Source organism: Dermochelys coriacea, chromosome 7 (assembly GCF_009764565.3).
Source record: "Dermochelys coriacea isolate rDerCor1 chromosome 7, rDerCor1.pri.v4, whole genome shotgun sequence".
In the NCBI taxonomy this organism is placed as follows: Eukaryota; Metazoa; Chordata; order Testudines; family Dermochelyidae; genus Dermochelys; species Dermochelys coriacea.
The window spans coordinates 6,443,710-6,466,791 of record NC_050074.1 but is presented as its reverse complement, the minus strand read 5'-3'; the positions used below and the strand labels follow the sequence as shown (position 1 = coordinate 6,466,791).

The 23,082-nt window shown below is 41.2% G+C and overlaps 1 protein-coding gene across 1 annotated transcript in view; it reads left to right on the top strand.

Moving 5' to 3' along the window:
* The window catches only part of MAGI1 (membrane associated guanylate kinase, WW and PDZ domain containing 1), a 510,412-nt gene that overhangs the window by 483,574 nt on the left and 3,756 nt on the right, over positions 1 to 23,082 (top strand). The window contains 8 exon segments of the mRNA XM_043518268.1: positions 629 to 720; positions 1,748 to 1,940; positions 4,255 to 4,548; positions 7,873 to 8,073; positions 16,923 to 17,013; positions 17,141 to 17,201; positions 18,143 to 18,286; positions 20,396 to 20,534. Of these exon segments, the coding sequence (XP_043374203.1) occupies positions 629 to 720; positions 1,748 to 1,940; positions 4,255 to 4,548; positions 7,873 to 8,073; positions 16,923 to 17,013; positions 17,141 to 17,201; positions 18,143 to 18,286; positions 20,396 to 20,534 (1,215 nt within the window).

Sequence of the window (23,082 nt, the reverse complement as noted above, 5' to 3'; positions counted from 1 at the left end):
ACAATTAGCTGCCTGCTATTAAAATAGAAGCCCTAGCAGTAATTTACAAATTAAACCTATGACGTGTTTAGTTCTACCTTGAAGTCTGGAAACATCTGATTGGATGTTCCCAAACAAGGAGCCTCATTGAAAAGCACGAATGCCAGAGCAGCACAGCTAATAAATACAGCAGGCCTAATCACCACCTCCTGCAGTCAAACCAAGAGAAGGAGGCTGAGGGAGAAAGCCCCACAAGTTGGATCAGCTTCCATAGGTGTATTATTTGAACATTGATTTGGGAACTCTTTTGGAATGAGTTTGCTTTCATCCGAAGTCTCCCGATGATGCAGGTATTGTAGATCATTGTTTAGTTCATCACTGCAAAGCGACTGCAATCTGTTTTGCCTTGCAAAGCCCACTTGTGCCATCCTTACTCATGGTGAGTTATACCTGACCACATGAGCTGTCAGTGGGACAGCATATGGAGTAGGGTGCTAGTCGCTGAGGAAGGCGCAACTGGGCCTCTTCTATCTCAAAGTTTTATAACTTCTAGTAGTACAAAACTGAGAGGTCTCGGGGGGACTTGGGTGTAAATCTTTGCTTTTCTTATTAGTAGTAACAATAATTTCCTTTCCTCCTTTTCCTTCAGTTCCAGATTATCAAGAACAGGATATCTTCCTATGGCGAAAGGAAACGGGCTTTGGGTTTAGGATTCTAGGTGGAAATGAGCCTGGAGAACCTGTAAGTGCTTTTTAAAAAGTGGATTTATGTTAACCAGTGTTACCTTCCAGAATCACTGCAAAAACACATGCAATGCTATGCAAACAGCATCTCTGTTAAAATGAGAAATGGGCCTAAGCTAACACCACGCATCCAAACACCCCTAAAATTTGAGGGGAGCTCTGAACTTCACTGTTGGTCCTTATCTGTATTCCAGGCCAAACCAACCCCCTAGATTTATCCACCCATCCCATGCGCCTAGATCGAGAGAGATCTTCCTATACAGTTTCTTTTATTGTTGTATTTGACCTTTGAGCAGTCTTCCCGCACCTGCAAACACGCACATTCTTTGAGCTTCTTAAACATGAATCTAGTACCCATGAAAGGAGCCAGACTAAGAGCACCTAATGCTCTTGTCGAGTCACTGAGCAGGTAAAGTGTAGAATGTGGCAATATAAATTTCTGTATACTGTCCTGTCACATTTCTGCCCATTTATGGAGCATGATTTTTCTCTCATGCCAGAGTAAATGCCCTGAACTCAGTAGGGCTAAACTGAAATTGGTGTGCATGAGAGAGGAATCAGGCTCAAGGACTTCACGGACAGGTCAGAGGATAATTCAGTCTCAGTTCACCTCTTGGCCTTCCTGGCTGGACTGACCATACTATTAATCATGTTTCTATTGTATTATAGAGCATTTTTTATAAAGCATATCTCTCAAAGTGCATTATCAGCAGAGGTTGAGGGATCTGATACAAAGTTATGGAATAGTAATAATAGAAACAGAATATGCCAGTAGTTTTTTGATGATTTCATGATGTGGACAGGTGTCTACTAACACCTGGACGGTTCCTTACTAGAGGCCACTGTACAGAACAGCTGACACATGTTACTGTCATTTGGATGCTGTTGATTTTCGTCACACTCAGACCGAGACTCCAGATCTCATTACTGCTCTCCTGTGATTTCCAGCTGTCGAACTGATTGTTGGGTACATGCTCATTCAACATCTCTCTCTCTCTCTCTCTCTCTGTTTTTAAATTAATCAGATTTACATTGGTCACATTGTACCAGTGGGCGCTGCTGATGCCGACGGTCGTCTGAGATCTGGAGATGAACTGATCTGTGTGGACGGAACACCTGTTGTCGGAAAATCTCACCAGCTTGTAGTCCAACTTATGCAACAGGCTGCCAAGCAAGGTCATGTCAATCTAACTGTAAGGCGCAAAGTGGTATACACAGGTATGTTGTCATGTGACCATGTGGGCACAGCTCTTATTATTTTCAATCTGGGTCCAGTGATCTGCTTGCTAACGATCAAAAGCTCCTTCTCCTAATATTCTTGCAAAAATGTGAATACCGATATGGATGCAGATATTATTTCACCCTTTGTGTTGATTTTTATTTTATTTTCTATTTTGGCTGTTCAAATATTGTTTAAATATAGGTTTCTTTCTGGTTAAAATGAATCAAGATTTTCTGTTTGTACGCAGCCAGGTTTCTGTTAAAGCCGTTCGCTAACATGAATCGTCGTTGTTGTCATTACTTATATGTATTATGGCAGCTTCATGATGCTCAGACACCCAGTAAGAGACTCTCCCTGCCCTGAGGAACTTACAATCTAAATAGACAAAACAGAATGGGGCGGAGGAGAGGGACAGAGCACAAAGAGGGAAAATCACTTGCTCAGTTCACACACAAGACTGCCATACAGGTCTCCAGAGGTCCAGTTCCCTAGCCTTTGGACCATGTTTCCTCTCAGCACATCCCTTCAGTTCTCTCCTTGAGAGACCACTGAAGACTGATGCAAAGTACAGTTGTTGAAACTCTTCTCTCCTTTTTCATTTTGTGAGCACCATGTTCAAAAGCTAGGGTGTTCCCAAATTGATCCAAGATGAAAATATAACCATTCCTGCCGGTGAACATGGCTTGGGTGAGGGAAAAAACAGAGACGTTGTTAAAGAAAATGACAATGCAGCTCATGATGAAGAGCCTTCTGAATGATAGTTGATTTATGTATCCTTCCTGTTGACTGGTAGCACTGGGATATTGCTTTATCTGCACCCAAATTTCAGGGAGTTTAGGTTTGGTATTTTGGTCTGGGGCCTTTTTTAGACAGAGACGATGTGAAATAGATCTTCAAGGTGAGGGCTCAGCAGAAGAACAGGGAGTGAGGTATTTTAAGCTTAAAGGAGCATCAAAGTAACCTTCAGATTGAGAAATAAACACATACACGTCGTTAAGGCTTTCACAGCCACTCTAAAACTGCCCCATGTTCTTACAGGTTGAACCACAGATGGGCTTCTTACAGGCAATGTGAAATAAGTGCTTATTTCTTAACTAACACTTTCAACAATGTAGCACAAGTGGAGCATAAATTATTTGCTATAACAGCCTGCAACCCTAGAGTAAATACTGTGGTGTTTGACATTACCAGAGTAGAGCCTGAAATAGAGGGTTGGTTTTATAGAGGTGGGGATTCTTTGTTAATTTTTTTTAATCCAGGCTGGAAACTGGTGTAAAAAGATTTAGATTATATTGTGTCTGAGCTTTTGGTCCTCTACTGCTCCCCTTAGCCTTGTGTCGAGAGGGTTTGAGATTGTTAGAGTCTAGGATTTGCACAGGGCGATGCTTGCATTTTTGCATTTATATCCAATATTTGTGCAGTGCCTTTGTCTTTGTCTCTTGATGGGTAACGACATTCAAAAGCGCATTCTAAGCATTTTATATCTGCATGGTCCATTGATGGCTTGACATTTTTCTATCTGGCTTTATTCATTAAGATGTTGTTTAATGACAATTTGCTTTTGTTGTAACACCACCTACAACTTCTGTTGTTCATTATCAGTACTGTTGTAGTGCCTAGACTACATCCCTGTTGTACTAGGCACTGTACAAACATACAACAGTGAGATGATCCCTTCCTATGCCTGACTAGCTAAGCCTTACTATCCCTTACTAAACGCTTACTATGGCAGATGTGCTCTGGAAATATGTGTTTGTTAGCAAGACTCTAACTCTCCCCTACCTATGGGGACAGCTTTATAATATACAAGTGGTGCAATCTAGGTAGTTAGTGGTACTTAACCCTGCATCTTCTCTTAGGCCTGGAATGTGTACAAAGGTGCTCCAATTTAACTAAATGTGTAGTGTGGTGGTATTTAACAGGGACAAGCTGAACCAATGTAAACCAGACGTGTAGAGCATCCATACACACAAAGTCGCACTGGTGTAACTCAGCGCAACATCACTCCTTCAGTTAAATCAGTGCAACTTCTCTGTGAAGACAAGGCCTTAGTTGTGCTACTGCACCCACATGCAAACATTTGCACGCCTGCTACGCGTGTGTGTTTTCCGTCTTGTTTCAAACTGGTGGCAGCTGCTAATGACTGAGTACAAGGTGCACAGAGTAAATATTTCTAGTCATCCGCTCAGAGTAAAATAGACCTGTTCTGCCATTTATCATAGGCACATGTTTCTGTCACTGAACGTTTGTAATACTAAAAACAGTGTGCTCTGCAGACAGTTCAGTGAGAATCCTGCATTTCTTCTGCAGTTCCAAAAGCAGAGAACGAAGTCCCTTCTCCAGCCTCTTCACACCACAGCAGCAACCAGCCAGCTTCCCTGACGGAGGAGAAGCGGACCCCGCAGGGAAGCCAGAACTCCTTAAACACTGTGAGCTCGGGCAGTGGCAGCACCAGCGGCATTGGCAGTGGCGGGGGCGGGGGAAGCGGTGTGGTCAGCACCGTGGTGCAGCCGTACGACGTCGAAATCCGCCGGGGAGAAAATGAAGGCTTTGGCTTTGTGATTGTGTCCTCAGTTAGCAGGCCCGAGGCAGGGACAACTTTTGGTAAGTCCTGGGAATTGTCCAAGCACCTCGAATGAGACAAGAGTTTGAATGCTGTTGGGCAGTCAAGAGTAGCTAGGATCTAAATCATTTAAAATTCATGAACAAGCCTTGATTTGTGTAATTAATAACTTCATTGAATGCTGAGCATTAGTAGGAGTGTGCCTCCTGGGTTTTTCTCAACAGTGAATTAAAAAACGCAGATGGATATTGTAAACAGCCCCACCTACCAGTGCTGATGACTGGAACTCCTTGAGTGCACTCCAGAGCTAGTTTGCAGTGGTGTGTTAACCACGTGCCCTGGATTGGATTTTGCTGTCCATCAAATAGCAGGGGGAACCTGTGAAGAAGGGGCACATGATATTGCAGGTGGGAAATAACTGAATGATTGAAATTTTGCCCCCTGTTATCAGTGGAGATACAGTTCATTTAAAAATAGCAACTGTTACACTGATTAGCTTTTCTTTTGGTTCGTAGGGATGCTCTTGGCTCACCATAAGGGGATGAGCAAGCTGATATCTGGAAACTGCTAAAATGTTAGTGGTTGCAATAAAATCAAAAAGATAGCTTATCTCCTTAAGTTCCTGCTGCCTCCCACTTCCGTCTCCCAAACACACACTTCATTTCAATAGTGGAAAATGAGCAGCTGACATGACGCTGTTGTCTGTATGCTGCTTTAATGAATTTGGTTACCTGTGCTTTCTTGAGAGAGCTCGGTGTGGTACATGTGTCCGCGTAGGTGCTCCTGCCGCATCTCCGAAGAACCCCCTCCGAGCCATTTAATTCTTGCCAGGAAGATGTAATTCTTTCTGCATAGCTAAAGAGGGGTGTTTCTGAAACAGTAATTAACTAAAGGAATGACAGATAGTGGGGGGTGGCATTTGTGCAGGGATATGGGTGTGGTAGGAATAGAAGGAAGGTTGTGATGGAAATGAATACCCTGCATGAGGCCAAGGGCAATATTGGCTTCTGTGCTCAGGAGAGTATAGAAACTACCCACCTCTGCATATGCACTCCCAGGATACACATCCTCCAAGAAGACTAGGAGGGGAAAAGAGGAGGTAGAGCAGTAGCTCTACTCCTTCCTGTGTAACAGGTTGGGCACACCAGACCAAGTAGACTGCAACATCCTATGCAACCAGCAATGTTCCTCAGGTGCGCTGGCAAGCTTGGGGAAGAAGTGCCTCTTGCTGACTTTGTCTGTACTGGCCTTTTCTCCCTAAAATTTCCCACCATTGCTGTCACTGGTGAGAGCATGAGCATAGTGATGGTGCTTTAACTACCACGTCTTCGAGAGCAGTCATTCTTAGCACTGGTAGAGCTGCTACAGTGGAAATTTTAGGGGGAAAAGAGAGTCGTGAAGACAGTGTGTCAGGTACAGTCCATCCCCAAGCTCCTTCTGGAGGAGGGCAGCCTCACGTGTCCCTCGGTACCTCAAAACTGCAATTTGGTCCGAGGCATTTTTATACTAAAGCACAATGATCTATTAAAATGTAAACTGAATATGGAGAGAGATTTTATGTACTTGAAAGTGTTTAAAATATATATGGTAAAATACATATTACAAGATGAGAGAGATACTGTGCTTTTTTCTCCATAAAGAAACTCTGTCATGATGTAAAAAGTTGTTTACTTGAACCAGAAATATTAGCTAAATGAAACTGCTGTAATATAATTTCTGTAGGGTTTTCACGGTGATATGTTTTGACCCTTGACTGTTTTTCCTCGAATTTTTGAGTATATTGAACTTTTTCCTAATATTCTGCATGAGCTGCTTGTCCTGAGCTATGCAGTGCTTGCCTCGAACCTGTAGTTTTTTGTACCTCTCACATGGGTGGTCTTTAGAGATGGGCCAAACTGATTCAAAAACTTCCCTGGTCACCTCAGCATGAGGTCAGTCATCCGTGATCAGTAAATAGGTTAGTGGAAAATGAATTTCTGATTTTGATGCCCTACAAAACATCCACTGAAATGACAATCCAATGATTGTCTGTACGAGAGAGGAATTTGCTTACTATTGAAAAATACCATCCCATTTCTAATCACCCTTTCTGCTGGTGATGAGCGCGCGTTTCCCACCTTGTCATATCCCCATTTTTTTAGCCCTTTCTTCTTTATGGTCTTTTTGGTACTGTAACCCATGTAGCAGTGTGTATCTCTAAAACTACTAATAAAATAAATGATTACAGCATATGCACAGAGCTGCCTTTTGGGGATGAATGTATTCTGGATGCAGAGTTGTCCCTGCGTGCCTCATAATCTCATGCCCCACTTATCATGTGTTGCATGTCTGGGCTTGCCTGCAGTTTCAGGAAGCTAGATGGTTTGTTTGACCCAAGTTCTGTGTCCTCTAGGCTCAGTTCTGCAAGGTGTTGAGCGTCCTCCAGTCACATTGATTTCAGTGGTGCTCAGCCAAGGTCAAGTGATTGTGTGCGGTGTGAAGACATTTCTGAGTCTGGAATGCATTCCTCACAAAATGCTCTTGCTGTGTAGCTCTCTTAGATATTTGGATTGTTCTGCCTGTGGTTTTAGAGCTATTTAAATCAGGAGTGCCTCATTTCCCCTCTCCTCCCCATCCCCCACCCGCAACCCTATGCCTTTTAAGATCATAAAATGGGAAGAGTTAACAAATGGTTATGAGGAGGTTGGTGGTACCGAACAGGTCAGGTATGTCAGTCTTGGTCCATCTCTAATGGTCCTGCGCCTTGCCTAGTGCTTCCTTTGTTCACTATGGAAGAAACAATGTCTTATTGCTTACCCATGCAGCACTGATAGAATAGATCTTTGTGGTTAAAAGGGGAGTCACGCTCCTTATTAGGCATAGAGTGATTATCTTTCTAAATTGAGAAAGAACAAAACATTGGCAGAAGCTTGAACAGCAGTTGGCTGAGATAAAGATGAGAGATGCTGACTGATGTAATCTACAAGCAGCAAGGTTGAGTTTTCTACCAGCAGTTTCAAGGTTGCAGTACAAAAATAAAACCTCATTTGGGTTATTTTTGGACTGTTGAGTGCAGTTGTAGTCTCTCAAAATCTCACCATTTGTAACCAAGTGACAGGTCAGAGTTTTGGTGGATTAGCCATCTGTAGGAAACACCTACTTGTAATGGTAGTAAGTTCAGGTGAAGCACTTTGCACTCGTATAGTTGATTGCCAATGTTTTGAACAGTGGCAGCAATGCTATCCTTTAATAACTTTTGCTTGATGCATTAATTAATTAACCCTTAACCTTCTCTTTCCCTTTTCAACCCTTTTTCTCCTTTTCCCCTTCACCGCTGTCCCATGTATATAAACAATTAAACAAAAACAAAACCAATACAAAAGCAGGAAATGCATGTGTGGCCATGCCTCACAAAATAGGTCGGATAATTGAGGGGAGCCCCGCAGACCGCTGTGGCAAGCTGAAAGTAGGAGACCGGATCTTGGCTGTTAATGGATGTTCCATCACCAACAAATCGCATTCAGATATTGTCAACTTAATTAAAGAAGCAGGAAACACAGTTACTCTGCGCATCATTCCAGGGGATGGTAAAGTATATGCTCATTTCTGTCTCATCCAAATGTTTTATTTCTCTTTGGCTTTTCACGTCACTTTGAGCTGCATAGACTTGCAGGTTTCCATTCTCAACCCACTAGGCTGGAGTAGGCATTGAGAAGTTTTGCCACTGTCACACAACCATATTTCTTCCCACTACCTTTCTCCCCGCACCCCCTCCTATAACTGGAAATCAGCTTTTAAAAAAAGAACTAGAGGCGCTAAGTCTGTTCAGAAATTAAGATCCCCTCCCTCCTGTATTCCTCCAACTGTCCCTTTAAAACTAACTTCTGTAAATATGACCCACATCTCTATGGATTTTGAAACTTTATTTGATTTTTGCGGTGATAATACTGCATTAGAATATTTGGGAGAGGATGCATGCCCTGTAAGGCATGAAGTCTCTGAGGTTTTACATATACACAAGTAGTCTATATAGCAAAAGGGATCACAGAAAGGGATAAACACATTGTCATGATTTAAGCTGTTTGAAAAGAAGCTTTGTTTTTATTCAGGGCAAGTTGCTTTAGGAATGATCTCAGTGCAGTTTGAAATGCTTTTGCTTGGTGACTTTGGTTCTTGAGGTGCTCACAACTGATTGGTTCAGGAGTTACACCTAGATGGGGTTTCACTGTCCCCAAATTTTATTGTCCCAGGAATTACTTAATATGGCTGATAGCTGGGGCCAGACCTGGTCATAGAGTGCTTAAAAACAATTAATTGGTCTGCACCGTGCCTAGGGGCTTAGCAACACAAACACTTAGTTTGTGGCAAGCTGTGGTGTAAGTGTACCCTGCTATGTGCTAAGGAACGGTTAGTGAGAGACAGCAGGGTCTACCCAAGCACTTTGTGCGTGGCAGGATAGAATGGGGTAGATTTACACCCCAGTTTGCTGCAAACTAAATGTTCATGCAGACAAGCCCTAGGATTGAATTGGGAAGAGCTCTTTTCCCAAACCTATCCCTGACCATACCATTAAGAACAAGGCATAAATGTTAGGAATATTTCTATAGTAGGATTAAATTGTTATGATTCTGAATCCCATATTTTGTATTGATTCTCTGTAAATTGTATGCTCTGAATTGGTCTGTAGTCTGAATTTGCTTCGTAGAAATTCTTTCCTGCTGTCTTGTGCATGTCAAGCTGAATCAGTGTTTATAACATTTGACGGGCCTTATTCAATCCTAATGAGCATTTTGAGAATCGTGCAATATATTATTTGCAGTCCAGAAAACTCAATTAAATGTAGAAAGAGTGCAATTAAGGAAAAATTGGCTCAAATAAGATAGCCCATTGCAATGAAAACTATTAACATGAGGTTTTTTCACCCCACAGTCTAACTGGAAACATTTTGCTGTCACTTATGCTTTGGTGTCCATCACACAAGCCATATTGTACTCTGTATCTATGAAACAGAGTTTATGGCAGTGAATATTTTTAGAGAGCTGGAGAGAAATTATGAATTGAGCCAGGGATTTTCAAAGGAGCATAAAGGAGTCACATGTCCAATTTCCCATGGAAAAATTCAGTGGTGCCTAATTCTCTAAGGGTATATCTACAGTGCAAAGAAAAACCCATAGCACTGAGTGTCACAGCTCAGGTCACAGTGCTTGGGCTGCGGGGCTAACAATAGCTGAGTAGGTGTTCCCTAGACTGGACCCTAGGTTCCAAGACCCTTCCCGCTCATCAGATCTCAGAACCGAGGCTCCCAGCTCCTGTGGGAATGTCTACGCTGCAATTTTTAGCCATACAGCCCAAGTCCTGTGAGCCTGAGTCAGTTGACCCAGCCCCTCAGACTTAGCACCACAGAGTCTTCTTTGCAGTGTAGACGTACTCTCAGACTCCTTTGAAAATCACAACCTGAACCATAAATTCATGCCTTACCCAAGAAGCTGATGGCCATGCTGTTAGTTATAAAAAATTTAAATTGATTAAGACCAGAAAGCATCTGTCTTTATAAACCACTTATATTTAGAATGAGAGTACTTGTGGCACCTTAGAGACTAACAAATTTATTAGAGCATAAGCTTTCGTGAGCTACAGCTCACTTCATCGGATGCTTATGCTCTAATAAATTTGTTAGTCTCTAAGGTGCCACAAGTACTCCTTTTCTTTTTGCGAATACAGACTAACACGGCTGCTACTCTGAAACCTGTGATTTAGAATGAGATGTTCTTTACGTTTCAGGACTTTTTCCTTATGTTGCTAAGCAGCAGGTCAAACTCTGTGTGATCCTCTGCAGCTTCCAGTGAATTGAGTATTCATGAATAATGGAATGACTATAAATCAAATAGGCCAGAATCTGAACTGGCCTGTATGTGCCAATGTTGAATAGAGACCTAGAGAAAAGTGGTTCATTACCTTGTTCCGGCAACTGAACAAAATTGAGAGACGTTGACATCTGAGTTATAAAAATCTTGAATGGTTTAAGCATCTTCACATAAGAGAGGATTTGCTCTCCCCTGCACACATACTCAGCCAGTCAGTGTGTGTGTGTGGGAAGCATGCCAGCCGTGTGCACGCAAACACACACAACAGGATTATGGGAGACACAATATACCACATTAACTATATTTAAGCTGGGAGAAAGACATGCAGGCAGTGCTCAGCTAAGGCTGTTCTGAAGGCATTTCACGCTGAAAGGAAAGAAAGGCAAAGGAGTGCCAAGTAAGAAAGGAATGATCTTTACACTGTTGTCACTCAGAATGCAGGCCTTTGTTTTCACTTGCACTTTGCAGTTCAAGGTTATTTTGTCAATTTTACTCAGCAAGCATTCAAAAGTCATGGTGCAGGCCCCCTTCCCCCACCCCCCTAAAAAAATCAGGAGAGATTTGCTTTAAAATCATGAAGTTTTAAAAAAATCCATGTTGGGTTCTTTTCATCTGCCTTCTGGATTTGGAGCCTTTTGGGGTCATATTTTCAAGTTTTTCTCCACAGCCAAATATCATGAGAAGATCACAAGTGTGGCATCTCTTACTAATGAAACGAAAAAGTTTTAAAAAAGTTATTTTAACTGTGTGATACTCCTAGGGCCTCTGAGGGAGTCCTACAGTTTAAGGCCAGAAGGGCCAATGAGCCCATCTAGTCTGACCACCTGGATATCACAGGCCACCAGCAACATCCAGCACCTGCATACTAAGCCCATCAATGGAAATGAGACCAAAGTATCACCGCACACAGGGGAGACTATACTATGCTGCACTACAAGCAGAGAATAGGAGGGACCAAGGTGTACTAGTGTCCAAGCCAGGAAATGATTAAAAAGCATCTGTATGTATGTGTATATGTAGATAAGTTCTGTCCCATAAATATTTGTATAGTGCCCATTGAGGTCCATGGGAGTTGCACATATCTATCCAAGGGCAGAATTTGGCCCATAGTGCCTTCAAATATTTTAGATAGTTATTTTGATCTTTACTAATTTAGGCCCTGATCCTGCATGCACTTAACTTTACACCTTCCTGAGTACTCCCACTGAAGCTGACCATGAAAGTAGTGGGACTGCTACAGTACATCCAGTCAGTCGCATGCATAAGTCTTTACAGGATAGGGGGAAATGGGTAGTAGGCTGGGAATTAATGTTTGGCATGGGAACAAAACTGGAAGCAATGTCTGTTTGTTTCGTCCCTGAGCCTGAACTTGAAGTGTTGGTTGGTACCCACTGAGTTAGCTTGACTTACAAAAACTTTTTCATGGTGGCAGTGGAGAGAGCCATCTCTGTTGTTAAAGGTGGTTTGAGGCGATCTAATCTAAAGTAAAACATTGCAAACAGCCTTTCAGCAAATGATATAGCGGTTCTTACAGAAGTTAGTAAATCTAGACAACCTTTAAGTCAATTAGATAGATGGCTCTTCTCATTTCAAAGCAGGGAAGACAGTAGAAATTATTCAGAGAGGCTGCTTGCCTTGTATCTTGAGCTTTTTATAAAAAGTTAGTAAAAATACTGCACATCTGTTGACAATTACTAACTCTTATGCTAGTGTGGTCTAAAGATAGATCCAGAACCGTGTCATGGAACTTCATCAGTACCTAAGATTGATATTCTTAGCATGACCTCCTAAGGAACAAGGTTATTGTATTCTGTTTGTACCCAGTCTTCATGTCATACCAAAATGGCAATGGAAGGTTTATGTGGCTTGTGTGCTGTTTGAATTCAGTACAATTTAGAAACATTTTATTTTGGGAGCAGATTGTAGCCTCAGGGATGCCCAAGTGAATTAGACAAGACCATGTTATCTTAAAATTCAACAGTTCTTTAATGCAGCCAGTGCCCACAAGCAGGAGTGCGTATTTCTGCACAAGGCTGACTGGCTCCAGACAGCATCACCCCCAACAAGCACAATTCGTTTCACTTTCCTTTCCTCAGCCTCTCTCCAACCACACCTACCCAGTTAGTGGGGAAAGGGACATTTGTTACAAGGTGTCCTGTAGTTTAAAATAAAATAAACCGATGCAATAAAATACCATCCCAGCATTAGATACGTTTCCAGAAAAGCTTCCAGCCATCATCTTCAAATCACTCTTCTTTTACTTGAGGCATATACCTTCCATTAATGCAAAATGGCATTATAGGAAACTTCCCTCAGAGTCACCAGAGAGAAATACCAGATGACAGAAGCATAATGTAAACATGGTTAGGCAGGAAAGAAGATCTTAGAGTTATTGGAGAGCCAGGTGTTTTGTTTGTGTGTTAACTTGGGCTGGAAGCAGAAGCTAGTCAATTCAGACTAGAATTTTTAACACTAACTACACATTTTTTTAAAAGTGAAGATGATTAATCATCGGAACAACATACCTAATGATGTGGTGGATTCTGTGTCACTCAAATTATTTACATCAAGTCTGAATGTCTATCTAAAGCTCTAGCTCAACCAGAAATGATGTAAGCTTGGGGAAGGAATTGCTGGATGAAATTCTCTGGCCTGTGTTTTTACAGGAGGTCAGACTAGATGATCATAATGGTCCCTTCTGGCCTTAACACTGACAAATCTATGAATGAAAGCCCACTCTTAGCAAACTAAGAGTCAGTGCAGACAAGGCTAAAGTAATCAGTAAGCTCAGCCATGTTAGACCACGGTTACTTCGGACTGTAGCCCTTCAGGGGAATGAAAATAGCCCTTAGGCCTCCCATCCAGCAGGGGAAGGTATGGCAACTTTACAAGGGCACAGGATATGTCTACACAGCAAAAGCTGCTCATGGGCTAGCTGACCTGAGCTAGTGTGAATCCAACTAGTGCAGCAACAATAGAAGTGATGACAGTGCAGCGTAGGCTTCAGAGCGGGATAGCAACTCAGTGCATTCCCAGGGTCCGTGCTCGGCCCACACTGTTCTTCACCGGTATTGTTACCCACGCCAGCTGGATTCATGCTAGTGATTTCTAAAGAATACCTCCATGGTTTTCAGTGGACTTCATCCTGCTAGCAAGGGGAGGATGTGCCTTGGATAAAAATCATGCTATAAGCAGTGTTCCCTCTAATTTTCCCCACACATGTGCGGAATGAATTTTGTTCTGTGCACCAATATGCAAGTGATATGTGACACATCACGTTCATATTGGTGCACATAACAAAATTCATGGGGTGGGGGTGGGGCCGGGGAAGAGCAGTTCATGGTGCAGGAGGGGGCTCAGGGCTGGGGCAGAGGGTTGGGGTCTGAGGGCTCCAGCTGGGGGTGTGGGCCTGGAAGAGGGGCTCAGGGCTGGGGCAGAGGGTTGAGGTGTGGGGGGTGAGGGGCTGGGGGCAGAGGGTTGGAGGGGGGAGGGCTCTGGCTGGGGATGCAGGCTCTGGGGCGAGGCCAGGAATGAGGGGCTCAGGGCTGGGGCAGAGGGTTGGGGTGCAGGAGATCTGGGCTCTGGGGTGTCCAGGGATGAGGGGTTTGGGGTGCAGGAGGTGCTCCAGGGCTATGGCAGGGAGAGAGGACTCCCCCGAGCTCTGTCTCCCCACAGCAGCACCTGAGCTGGGGGGGAAAGGTGCCCCACCCCAGCTGCAGCTGGTCCCAGCCAGGCGAGTTCCCTGAGCGACTTCGTGGTGCTAACTAGGCTGCCCTGTGGCCGCGCAGCTTACAGGGAATGTAGTATATAAGTACTGCGTATTTATTTGATTATTTATTGTTGGTAAGACACTGTAACTACCTACAGTAGGGGGGAAGTCTTTTCTAATGATCAAGATTTTCTGAAAAGGTAATCCTAGATATTACTGCTGAATTCACTGAGTCAACAGTTATCACTGCTCTTGACTGTAGAGTTCCATTTGTACCTTGAATATCATGTGTTCCCGGTGCTATTGGTGATTTCTGTTCTCAATATGTTTGTTTAGATTAGCTTCAGAAATCATAATTATCATAAAGGGTAGATGTATTTGTTTATTCTGATTTCCCAAGCAAATGTCATTGAAACTCTTAGCACTTCCTCTCACATAAACATAAATATTGAATGTCATCTTTAAGAGTGTGCAACTGGTTCCATCTATTATAACCATTTTAAAGATGACTTTTCCTCAAAAAACACTCACTTCTGAAGACTTCCAAGTGAGCACTTGTCTAAATGGTCAAGCAAGGAGGAGTTCAAAGATTTTCAAGTCCTTTATTCACTTATTGATGACTGTAATCCTGTAGATACATGGGAATTTCTCTCTGTGTACAAATGCTTTCTTGAGCTTATCCCTTAACTTTCATCAAGAGTGCATTTTGTAGTTTCCAAAGCTGTCCAGCACCACTTTCAATAAGGATCAGTATAACATACGTGTACGGAGAGTGCATAGGATCCGTGATCATGGACACTTAACGTTGCAAAGGGCCTAATTTCAATCCAGATTTCAAACACTCACAATGCTTCAAGGGTATTTGTATCTGGATATATGGTTTGGTTTCATGTGGCTCCTTTTCCTCCCCCCCCCCCCCCAGTCTTTCTTGTTCGTGCCTGGCCCAAAGCCTTTAAGAAAATCAGAAAAGCAGAGCAGAAACCAAGTCTCTCATTTTTATTACTTAGACACAAATCTATCTTTTCTCTCAGTTGCAAAATTCATATCCCAGGCCTCTTCCCAAAATGGGCTCAGGTTCCAGCCCTTGCCCCCAGAAAATTTGTGGGAATTCAGATCAGGGTATTGGTTTAGATCACAATTGGCTTAACTGCTCCTACTGAAGTAATGGTAAAACCCCCATAAAACCCAAAACACCTGTCAGGGATGGTCTAAATCAGGGATTGGCAACCTTTGACATGTGGCCCATCAGGGAAATCTGCTGGCGGGTCGAGACAGTTTGTTTACCTGCAGGTTCGGCTGATCGCAGATCCCACAGGCCGCGGTTCACTGTTCCAGGCCAATGGGAGCTGCAGGAAGCGGCGTGGGCCGAGGGATGTGCCAAAGGTTGCCGATCCCTGGTCGAAATAATACTTAGTCCTGCTATGAGTGCAGGGGACTGGACTATATGACCTCTTAAGGTCCATTCCAGTTCTATGCTCCTATGGTTCACTAGGAGCAGAGTTAGGCCAATGCTGAGGACTTTGAAAATCTCACTCTTCAGTTTTTATGTGTGTCTGGTACAAGTTATGCCACTCCAGGGGAATGTGTATTACATTGAGCATAGAAAGTGCAATAGACTGTATTTTAATGAACAATAAGAATGTGAACAGCACAATTGGTTAAATATTAAAGAGAGATGTGGAAACCCATGTGTTTTTGATCATGTCCAAAATGTTAAGTCAATAGAAAACTACCATTGCCATCAATAAGTTTTAGATTAGGCTTGTATTCAATGCATCCCATAACAAAAACTTTGAAGGTGTCTATTCAGATGGAGACAGTATTAACTACATTGTGGGTTATGGACTATTTTAGTGTTCTTATAAAAAATAACCCAAATGACCTTCTGACTTTTGAAGTAATTAAGATTTGGCATATGTGTTGTTGCTCAAGCAACAAAACAGTGCATGATCCTTAATTAGCCTATACTTTTTAAAAATTAACCTTAGTTCTCAATAGTGAAATGGATAATGGAACACATCTAACCCAAACTTCCTAAATATTTTTCTGATTTACTTGTATGCCTTTTCTCGGAATTTCCTTGAGATTAATGAAAATGCTGATGAAATTTGGTTGCTGGAGAATAAATCCAATTTACATAAAAATATAATATTTATTACTTTTGTGGGACATCTTGCTGCATACAATTTACATTTACAATGCTATGGCATTATTTCTGATTCAGGCATCCCAACCCCTAATTAATTTTTCATTGGTAATGGAGTTAGAGGTAATGTCTTGAACATTCTAGAATTTTCTTTGTTATTGAAGGAGCACAGAATACAGTAACAGCGGTGACTGGTTATCGTTTGAAAAACTTTCTGTTATAAGGATCACAGGGGCAGAAACGAGGCTGTAGCGTAATTTTCTGTATCTAATGGCAACTACTAGAAAAAGTCAAGCAAGGAGGACTATCAGCATCATGTAAAATTCCAATGTGCAACTCCTGTTTAAAACGCCCTTCCAGATGTATAGCTGCAGTGCTGTTGCATGTGGCTGCATTTATAAAAGGCTGAGAGAAATTCTATCATCTTTATTTTTCTATTTTTTTTTATCAAAGTCTTTCTATATATTTAAGGGGTTTGGGGCAATCATTGCACAGTGTGTGTTGAGATAAATACTTAATCGTTACCTAGTAACAAAATTCTCCTTTCAACTACTGGATTTATTAAAAATGAGCCAGTGCGCTTCCCTCTCAGGCACATTCTTAAAAAATGTATTTGATACTTCCCAGTGAAATCCCATTGCAAAGCATGCATTTGTCTTTGAATGAATTATCTGATTTAAGATCTTTTCTCACAAGAAGCACCATTTTGTTTTACAGAATCCTCCAATGCTACTTTATTGACCAACGCTGAAAAAATTGCTACGATTACAACCACACATACTCCTCAACAGATGCCCCAGGAACCCAGGTCTGCTAATTTTCTTTGAGGGGATCATGTTGGTGTGCTATTTCTTTGGTTATTTCTGAGTCATCTTCATTTCCCATGAGTTGTTTTTTTTCCCCTCTCTCCTCCTCTCTCTCATTCATTTCAACAGGAACAACACAAAACCAAAGCAGGAATCCCAGTTTGATTTCAAACTGCCTCAGGCACCACAGGTAAGGGATGCCTTTGATGGTTTATCATGCAAATGTGGTTCTAGTCTGCTGAAGGGTTGTGCTTAAAGTGTTCTCCCTAGAAAATTTATCTTGTGAGGCCAGATTCCCTCCTCCAGTTTGTCTGCGAAAGAGGTATCACTGATTAGAGTTTTAATATGCCTTGATGTTGTTTCATATGACAAACACTTCAAACACAGAGCTGCATCAGGATTAAAAACAAAGACAACTAAATATCTTATGACAGTAATAATTTATGTGTTTGTTTACTGGAGTGTGTTCTCTGAGGAGGCTAGCCTGAAGATGTTACTGTGTGCCAAATGACAGATTCAGAGGAGAAAAAAGAAAAGAAATCAAAGTTTGATAAGAGGGCTACAGCATGGGTTCTTTGGGTTTATCATAATATAGGCCACAACTTGATAACCGGTTTCAGAGTGGCCGTGTTAGTCTGTGAGCACGAAAGCTTATGCTCAAATAAATTTGTTAGTCTCTAAGGTGCCACAAGTACTCCTTTTCTTTTAACTTAATAACAGAGAGATTATTTCATGGATATTTCCCCTCCCACTGGCAACTGCAGTGATATAACCACTCTCATTACTGATTGCTAAGCATCTTTGTGGTAATACAGCAATTACTCTGCTGTGTAGAGAAGAATTGCATGCCTTTTTAGTAGCCTTGAATAGAATGTGCCAGCAGCTAACAAGAAGGAATAGCTACCACCATGGGACCAACCCAGCTCTTTTCAGACCATTAACAAACACTCTTTGAATCAGAGTTTGGGTCTTTAGGAGCAATGAGAAGCCTTTGTCTTTGTATGAAAACAAACCTTGTAGATATATATTTTTATTAAGATGATTTAATGTCCATTGTTAAATATTTGCCTGGCAATAGTATAGAGTTCAACTTCTTGTCCAGTTCTGTACAAATTGTCTTCCCTCTAGCAGGACCAAGATTTTTACACCGTTGAACTGGAAAGAGGAGCCAAAGGATTTGGCTTTAGCCTGCGAGGTGGCCGAGAGTATAATATGGATCTCTACGTGTTGCGGTTAGCTGAGGATGGTCCAGCTGAGAGGTGTGGAAAGATGAGGGTAAGTACAAAAAGAGAGTTGGGGAAAAAATCTATTTGCAACAAAAGTAGTGGGTTTTTGTTTTGTTTTGTTTTTTCAAAAACTTTTTCACCATTTTTGACTTGTTCCAATAATAAAAATAGATTTGAAGTGCCATTGTTGTACCAATTCCTGCTCCGAGAGTGCTGTGTTTGCCTCCCATTAAAGTCAGTAGAGATTTGCACACATGCATCCCAAAGGGGGCAGGGGAGTGAGGAGGCAATCTTAAAAAACTGCTGCACTATTCAGAATTAATTGCAAGAACTTTTTTGAAAATTGTAGGGACTCCTTCCTCACTGCCAATCCTATTGCCCTACCAAGTACCGTGAAATGAAATGACAAGAGAAAAAGGCATTTTCATAATCTCTGTTATCTTGCTTACCAACCTATCAATAGCTGGCTTCTGTCAGAAGCTGCACTTGCTCCGTATGTTGGCTTCTATTTGACCTCCGTCTTTTGAAGCTCAATCAGTTGCTGTCCACACCCCAGCCCTTATTCCAGACTTTATCCCCAAATGTTAATGTTTCAGTTTTCTTTAAATAACTTAGCAAGGTTCATGCATGAAACAAAGTGTGATAAGCTGCCATCTTGGCCAACACACTGGGGATTGAACCAGAAACCTCTAGAGCTGAAAGCATGAGCAGCTAGAGGTGGAGCTAAAATTTCCTAGCTGGGCATGTAACAGACTTATATGCTCTACAAGCAAGGTACAGAGAGGAGCTTATGTAACACACTCACTAGTGAGTTACTAAAGTATTGCATAATTTTTCACTGTTATAACCTGAGCTGTCACGTGCTACATCTACCTACCCTGTGTATGCAATACCTTGCTGTGGCAGGTTTAATTTAACTTTAGGTATGTGAGTAGTCCCATTCACGCCAACAATTAAGCACATGCAAAAGTCTTCGTGGGCTTAACCGAGAGATTCTCAGAGAAGAGGTCTACCATTGTTTTATAAATTTCAGAGTAGTAGCCGTGTTAGTCTGTATTCGCAAAAAAGAAAAGGAGGAATTGTGGCACCTTAGAGACTAACAAATTTATTTGAGTATAAGCTTTCGTGAGCTACAGCTCCTTCATCGGATGCATTCAGTGGAAAATACAGTGGGGAGATTTATATACACAGAGAACATGAAACAATGGGTGTTATCATACACACTGTAAGGAGAGTGATCACTTAAGATGAGCTATTACCAGCAGGAGTGGGGGGGCGGAGGAGGAAGAAAACCTTTTGTATTTCCCCCACCCCCACTGTTCCTCAAACTTTTTTATCAACTGCTGGAAATGGCCCACCTTGATTATCACTACAAAAGGTTTTCTCCCCCCCCCCCCCCCCCCCCCCCCCCCGCTGGTAATAGCTCATTTTAAGTGATCACTCTCCTTTTTAGTGTATATGATTACACCCATTGTTTCATGTTCTCTGTGTGGGTATATAAATCTCCCCACTGTATTTTCCACTGAATGCATCCGATGAAGTGAGCTGTAGCTCACAAAAGCTTATGCTCAAATAAACTTGTTAGTCTCTAAGGTGCCACAAGTCCTCCTTTTCTTTTTGCGAATACAGACTAACACGGCTGCTACTCTGAAACCTGTCATCTTAAGTGATCACTCTCCTTACAGTGTGTATGAGAACACCCATTGTTTCGTGTTCTCTGTGTATATAAATCTCCCCATTGTTTTATAGGTCTGCCGACAACATGCACACCTGCTGTGCTGTTTATTTAATAACTTTATAACCAGTGTATTCTCTTCTTTCAAAAAGTAATGCAAGAAATGTTAATATTTGAAAAGATTTTTTTTAAGGATAAACTTACAGCATTAGATAGCTGATGTAACTCAACATAGTTCCACTGTAGCCAGAGTGCTGATGGTCTATTCCACAACCTTTGTTTTTCTTTTCTGATCAATTCTTGAATTTCTAAACCAGGCTAACTGATTCATGCCATGCATGTACAGTCAAGTGAGAAAAGTTCCTAGACATAAACCAATATGTTAAATACTATGTTCCCTTAAGTGACATACTCAGGTTGTGGCATTCTTCTGCTGAAGGCCTGATTTTAATCCTAGATTCTGCTCTTTCATCATGTTGACAGATTGGTGATGAAATTCTAGAGATCAATGGGGAAACCACCAAGAACATGAAGCATGCTCGGGCCATAGAACTGATTAAAAATGGTGGCCGCAGAGTCCGCCTGTTTCTGAAACGTGGAGATGGCTCTGTACCAGAATATGGTGGGTCAAACTATGAAAACATTCCTTTCTTTCCTGGCATCACTCCATGAATGATTTGTCTCAAGATCTGAAGCGGGAATGCTTTTTATTTTCCTTTCTCACCAGTGTCTTGCCAACCTTTGCAACATATGGTTAGTTGCCTCACTTGTGCTGAATTTTCTACACATTTCATCCTTTCCTTGCTTCCACGGACTTGGGCACAGTGTAAGGCAAGATCATCAAAGCAGTATTTTTGATGATCAGAGAGAAAAGACCAAAAACCGCATTGTCTTGTCCAACCAAACAAGGAGTGTTACTGAGCTGTGCCAAACTGTCTCTCAGCAGTTGAATTGTTATCTCAAAATAACTCTTTTCCTCGAATCAACACCAAAAAAATGGGAATCCTGAATTATTTTCAATCAGTAGTTTATTGTTAGGCTTTTTCCTTAGTTTTTCTGTAACCTTGGGTATGAATGCCAAGGAAGCTAATGGGTTTTGCCTTCAACTAATGTGTAAATATTTATAAAGTTATTTCAAAATGTTTATGCAAAAATAGATGAATTTGGCCCTTCTGAGTCCTTTTTCCCCCTTAAAATATCTGTTGGTATCAAGTCATTAATTTGTAAATTCTGAAAAGATTAGGAGGTTATGAAAAGGTTTCTAGAGTCTGTTTTGTAGGAAAAGTGCTACTTTTCCTTTTCTGCTGAGATTTGCAGTAGAAGTCGTTTTCTACACCTGTCTGTTGGAGCTGATTAGGGAAAGTAATGAGTGGCTTAGCATAATGTTCTATTTAATAGTATTATTATTATTATTATTATGTCTTATTTATTTGAGATAATTGTTGAAAACTATGCCCTCAATGCAGGGCTACTGCCAACCAAAGGTCTTTAAAGTTTCTATAGAAACTGATGTTTGAAGGGATGCCCTTTACACTTTTTTCCCTTATCTGGGATTTTGCAGTGTGAGTAAGTTCTAAGTCTTTCACTCCATTACCTAAAAACAAAACAAGAGAACATTCCGCACAATCCATGAAACTAGGTTTTTTTAATTTACTGTACCATGTTCAAGAGTTTCCACTATCTGCTTATAAATCAGAATTGAATCTAAATGTCTGACCAAATCAGAATATAGATTTCAAACAATTAAAATATTCGATAATATAGAAAGGAAATTGTGGGTTTACAACAATAGCACTAAAATTATGTAATGTTTTTTCTACTTCTGTCTTTTCCTACTCCTTTCGACGTACAGTCCTGCTAGACATCATAAATGTCCTGTAAATTGTGTGCTTCACTTCTTAAAGCATATGTCTGCTGCACTGAGGATGAAAATCCAGTACCAGTTTTCTTTTGGCTAATAATACGTTGAACTGCTAAGCATATAGTTTTCAAGCAAGTATTTAACATGCAGGGGCTGCACTTGTTATAAATAAATATATATATTAAATAAATATATATATATATTTACACACATACACATTTGTAACATTTTGGGCTTAATTTCTTCAGTTGCAAGTGGTTTCTCGGATAATGTTAAGTTCCTGTATTTTTCAGACTTGGTTGGAATGTGCTCCTATCTGAAGCTGTATATTTTTGTAATGAGTTTTGTACTTATTTTTAATGTTGTGCTCTTTGGTGGACTTTATTTTTTTGTTGTTGTTTGATTGTTAATCGTTTTTCTATGACATTCTGTGTCGCTGTTCCAGTTGTCTTTTAAAATGGATGCATCTGTTGTCTGGGTTACTGAATCACCTTTTAGATGTCTAATTATGTCACTATAATAACAACTGCCATCTTTCCAGTCTTACCCTTTGGTGATGCCTAGACAATCATACTGGAAAAATAAACTTTCTTTATCCTAAGATAAAATATGTAGATATTTTTTCTTTCATCTTTGTTATGGGGAATCTAAATTTTCTACTTTTCTCTTTCTCTCTCTCTTACTTTTCTTGGTGCTGGGCTCTTCCTTCCTCAGCGATGATACCTCCTAATATCGCTGCATGTATGAGAAATGACAAGCTCGGGGAGCCTTGCTTCTACCTTACGGGCCATAATCAAACTACGGTTTGTAGCTAAAATCAATATTAGGTGTTTCTGTGCTGTGGCCTAATTCCCTCATATTGCTTTCCGCTTTGCTATATTTTTATATGTACAGCAATTCATTCTGAGCCCCCTGCATTCTTTGAATTGTAAGTACACTACCCGAACGTGTTTTAAGCCGCTCTTACCTTGTGCAATAGCCAGATTGCAAGAAAGCTGGGGAAAAATGGGGTGGTCCTCCCACACCTTGATTTTAAAAATCAAACCAAATAAACTCCCATGAGTTGCCACGGTGTTTTTCATCTGTAAATCACAAAAATAATGGCCCGCGCACAAAAAGAAATGATGAGAGAAGTTTAAATAAAAGAGCTTGCACACAAGAAAAATGAAAATTTTGAGTATTTAGCATGTGTGTTGTGGAAGAGTGAAAAAAAGATTCCGGATTGCAAAGTGGTTTGTTGGCTCTTCAGTCATTGTCATCAAGACCATCTACTTTACTTAAAGTAGGTGACTCTCCAAATTGGAATTCA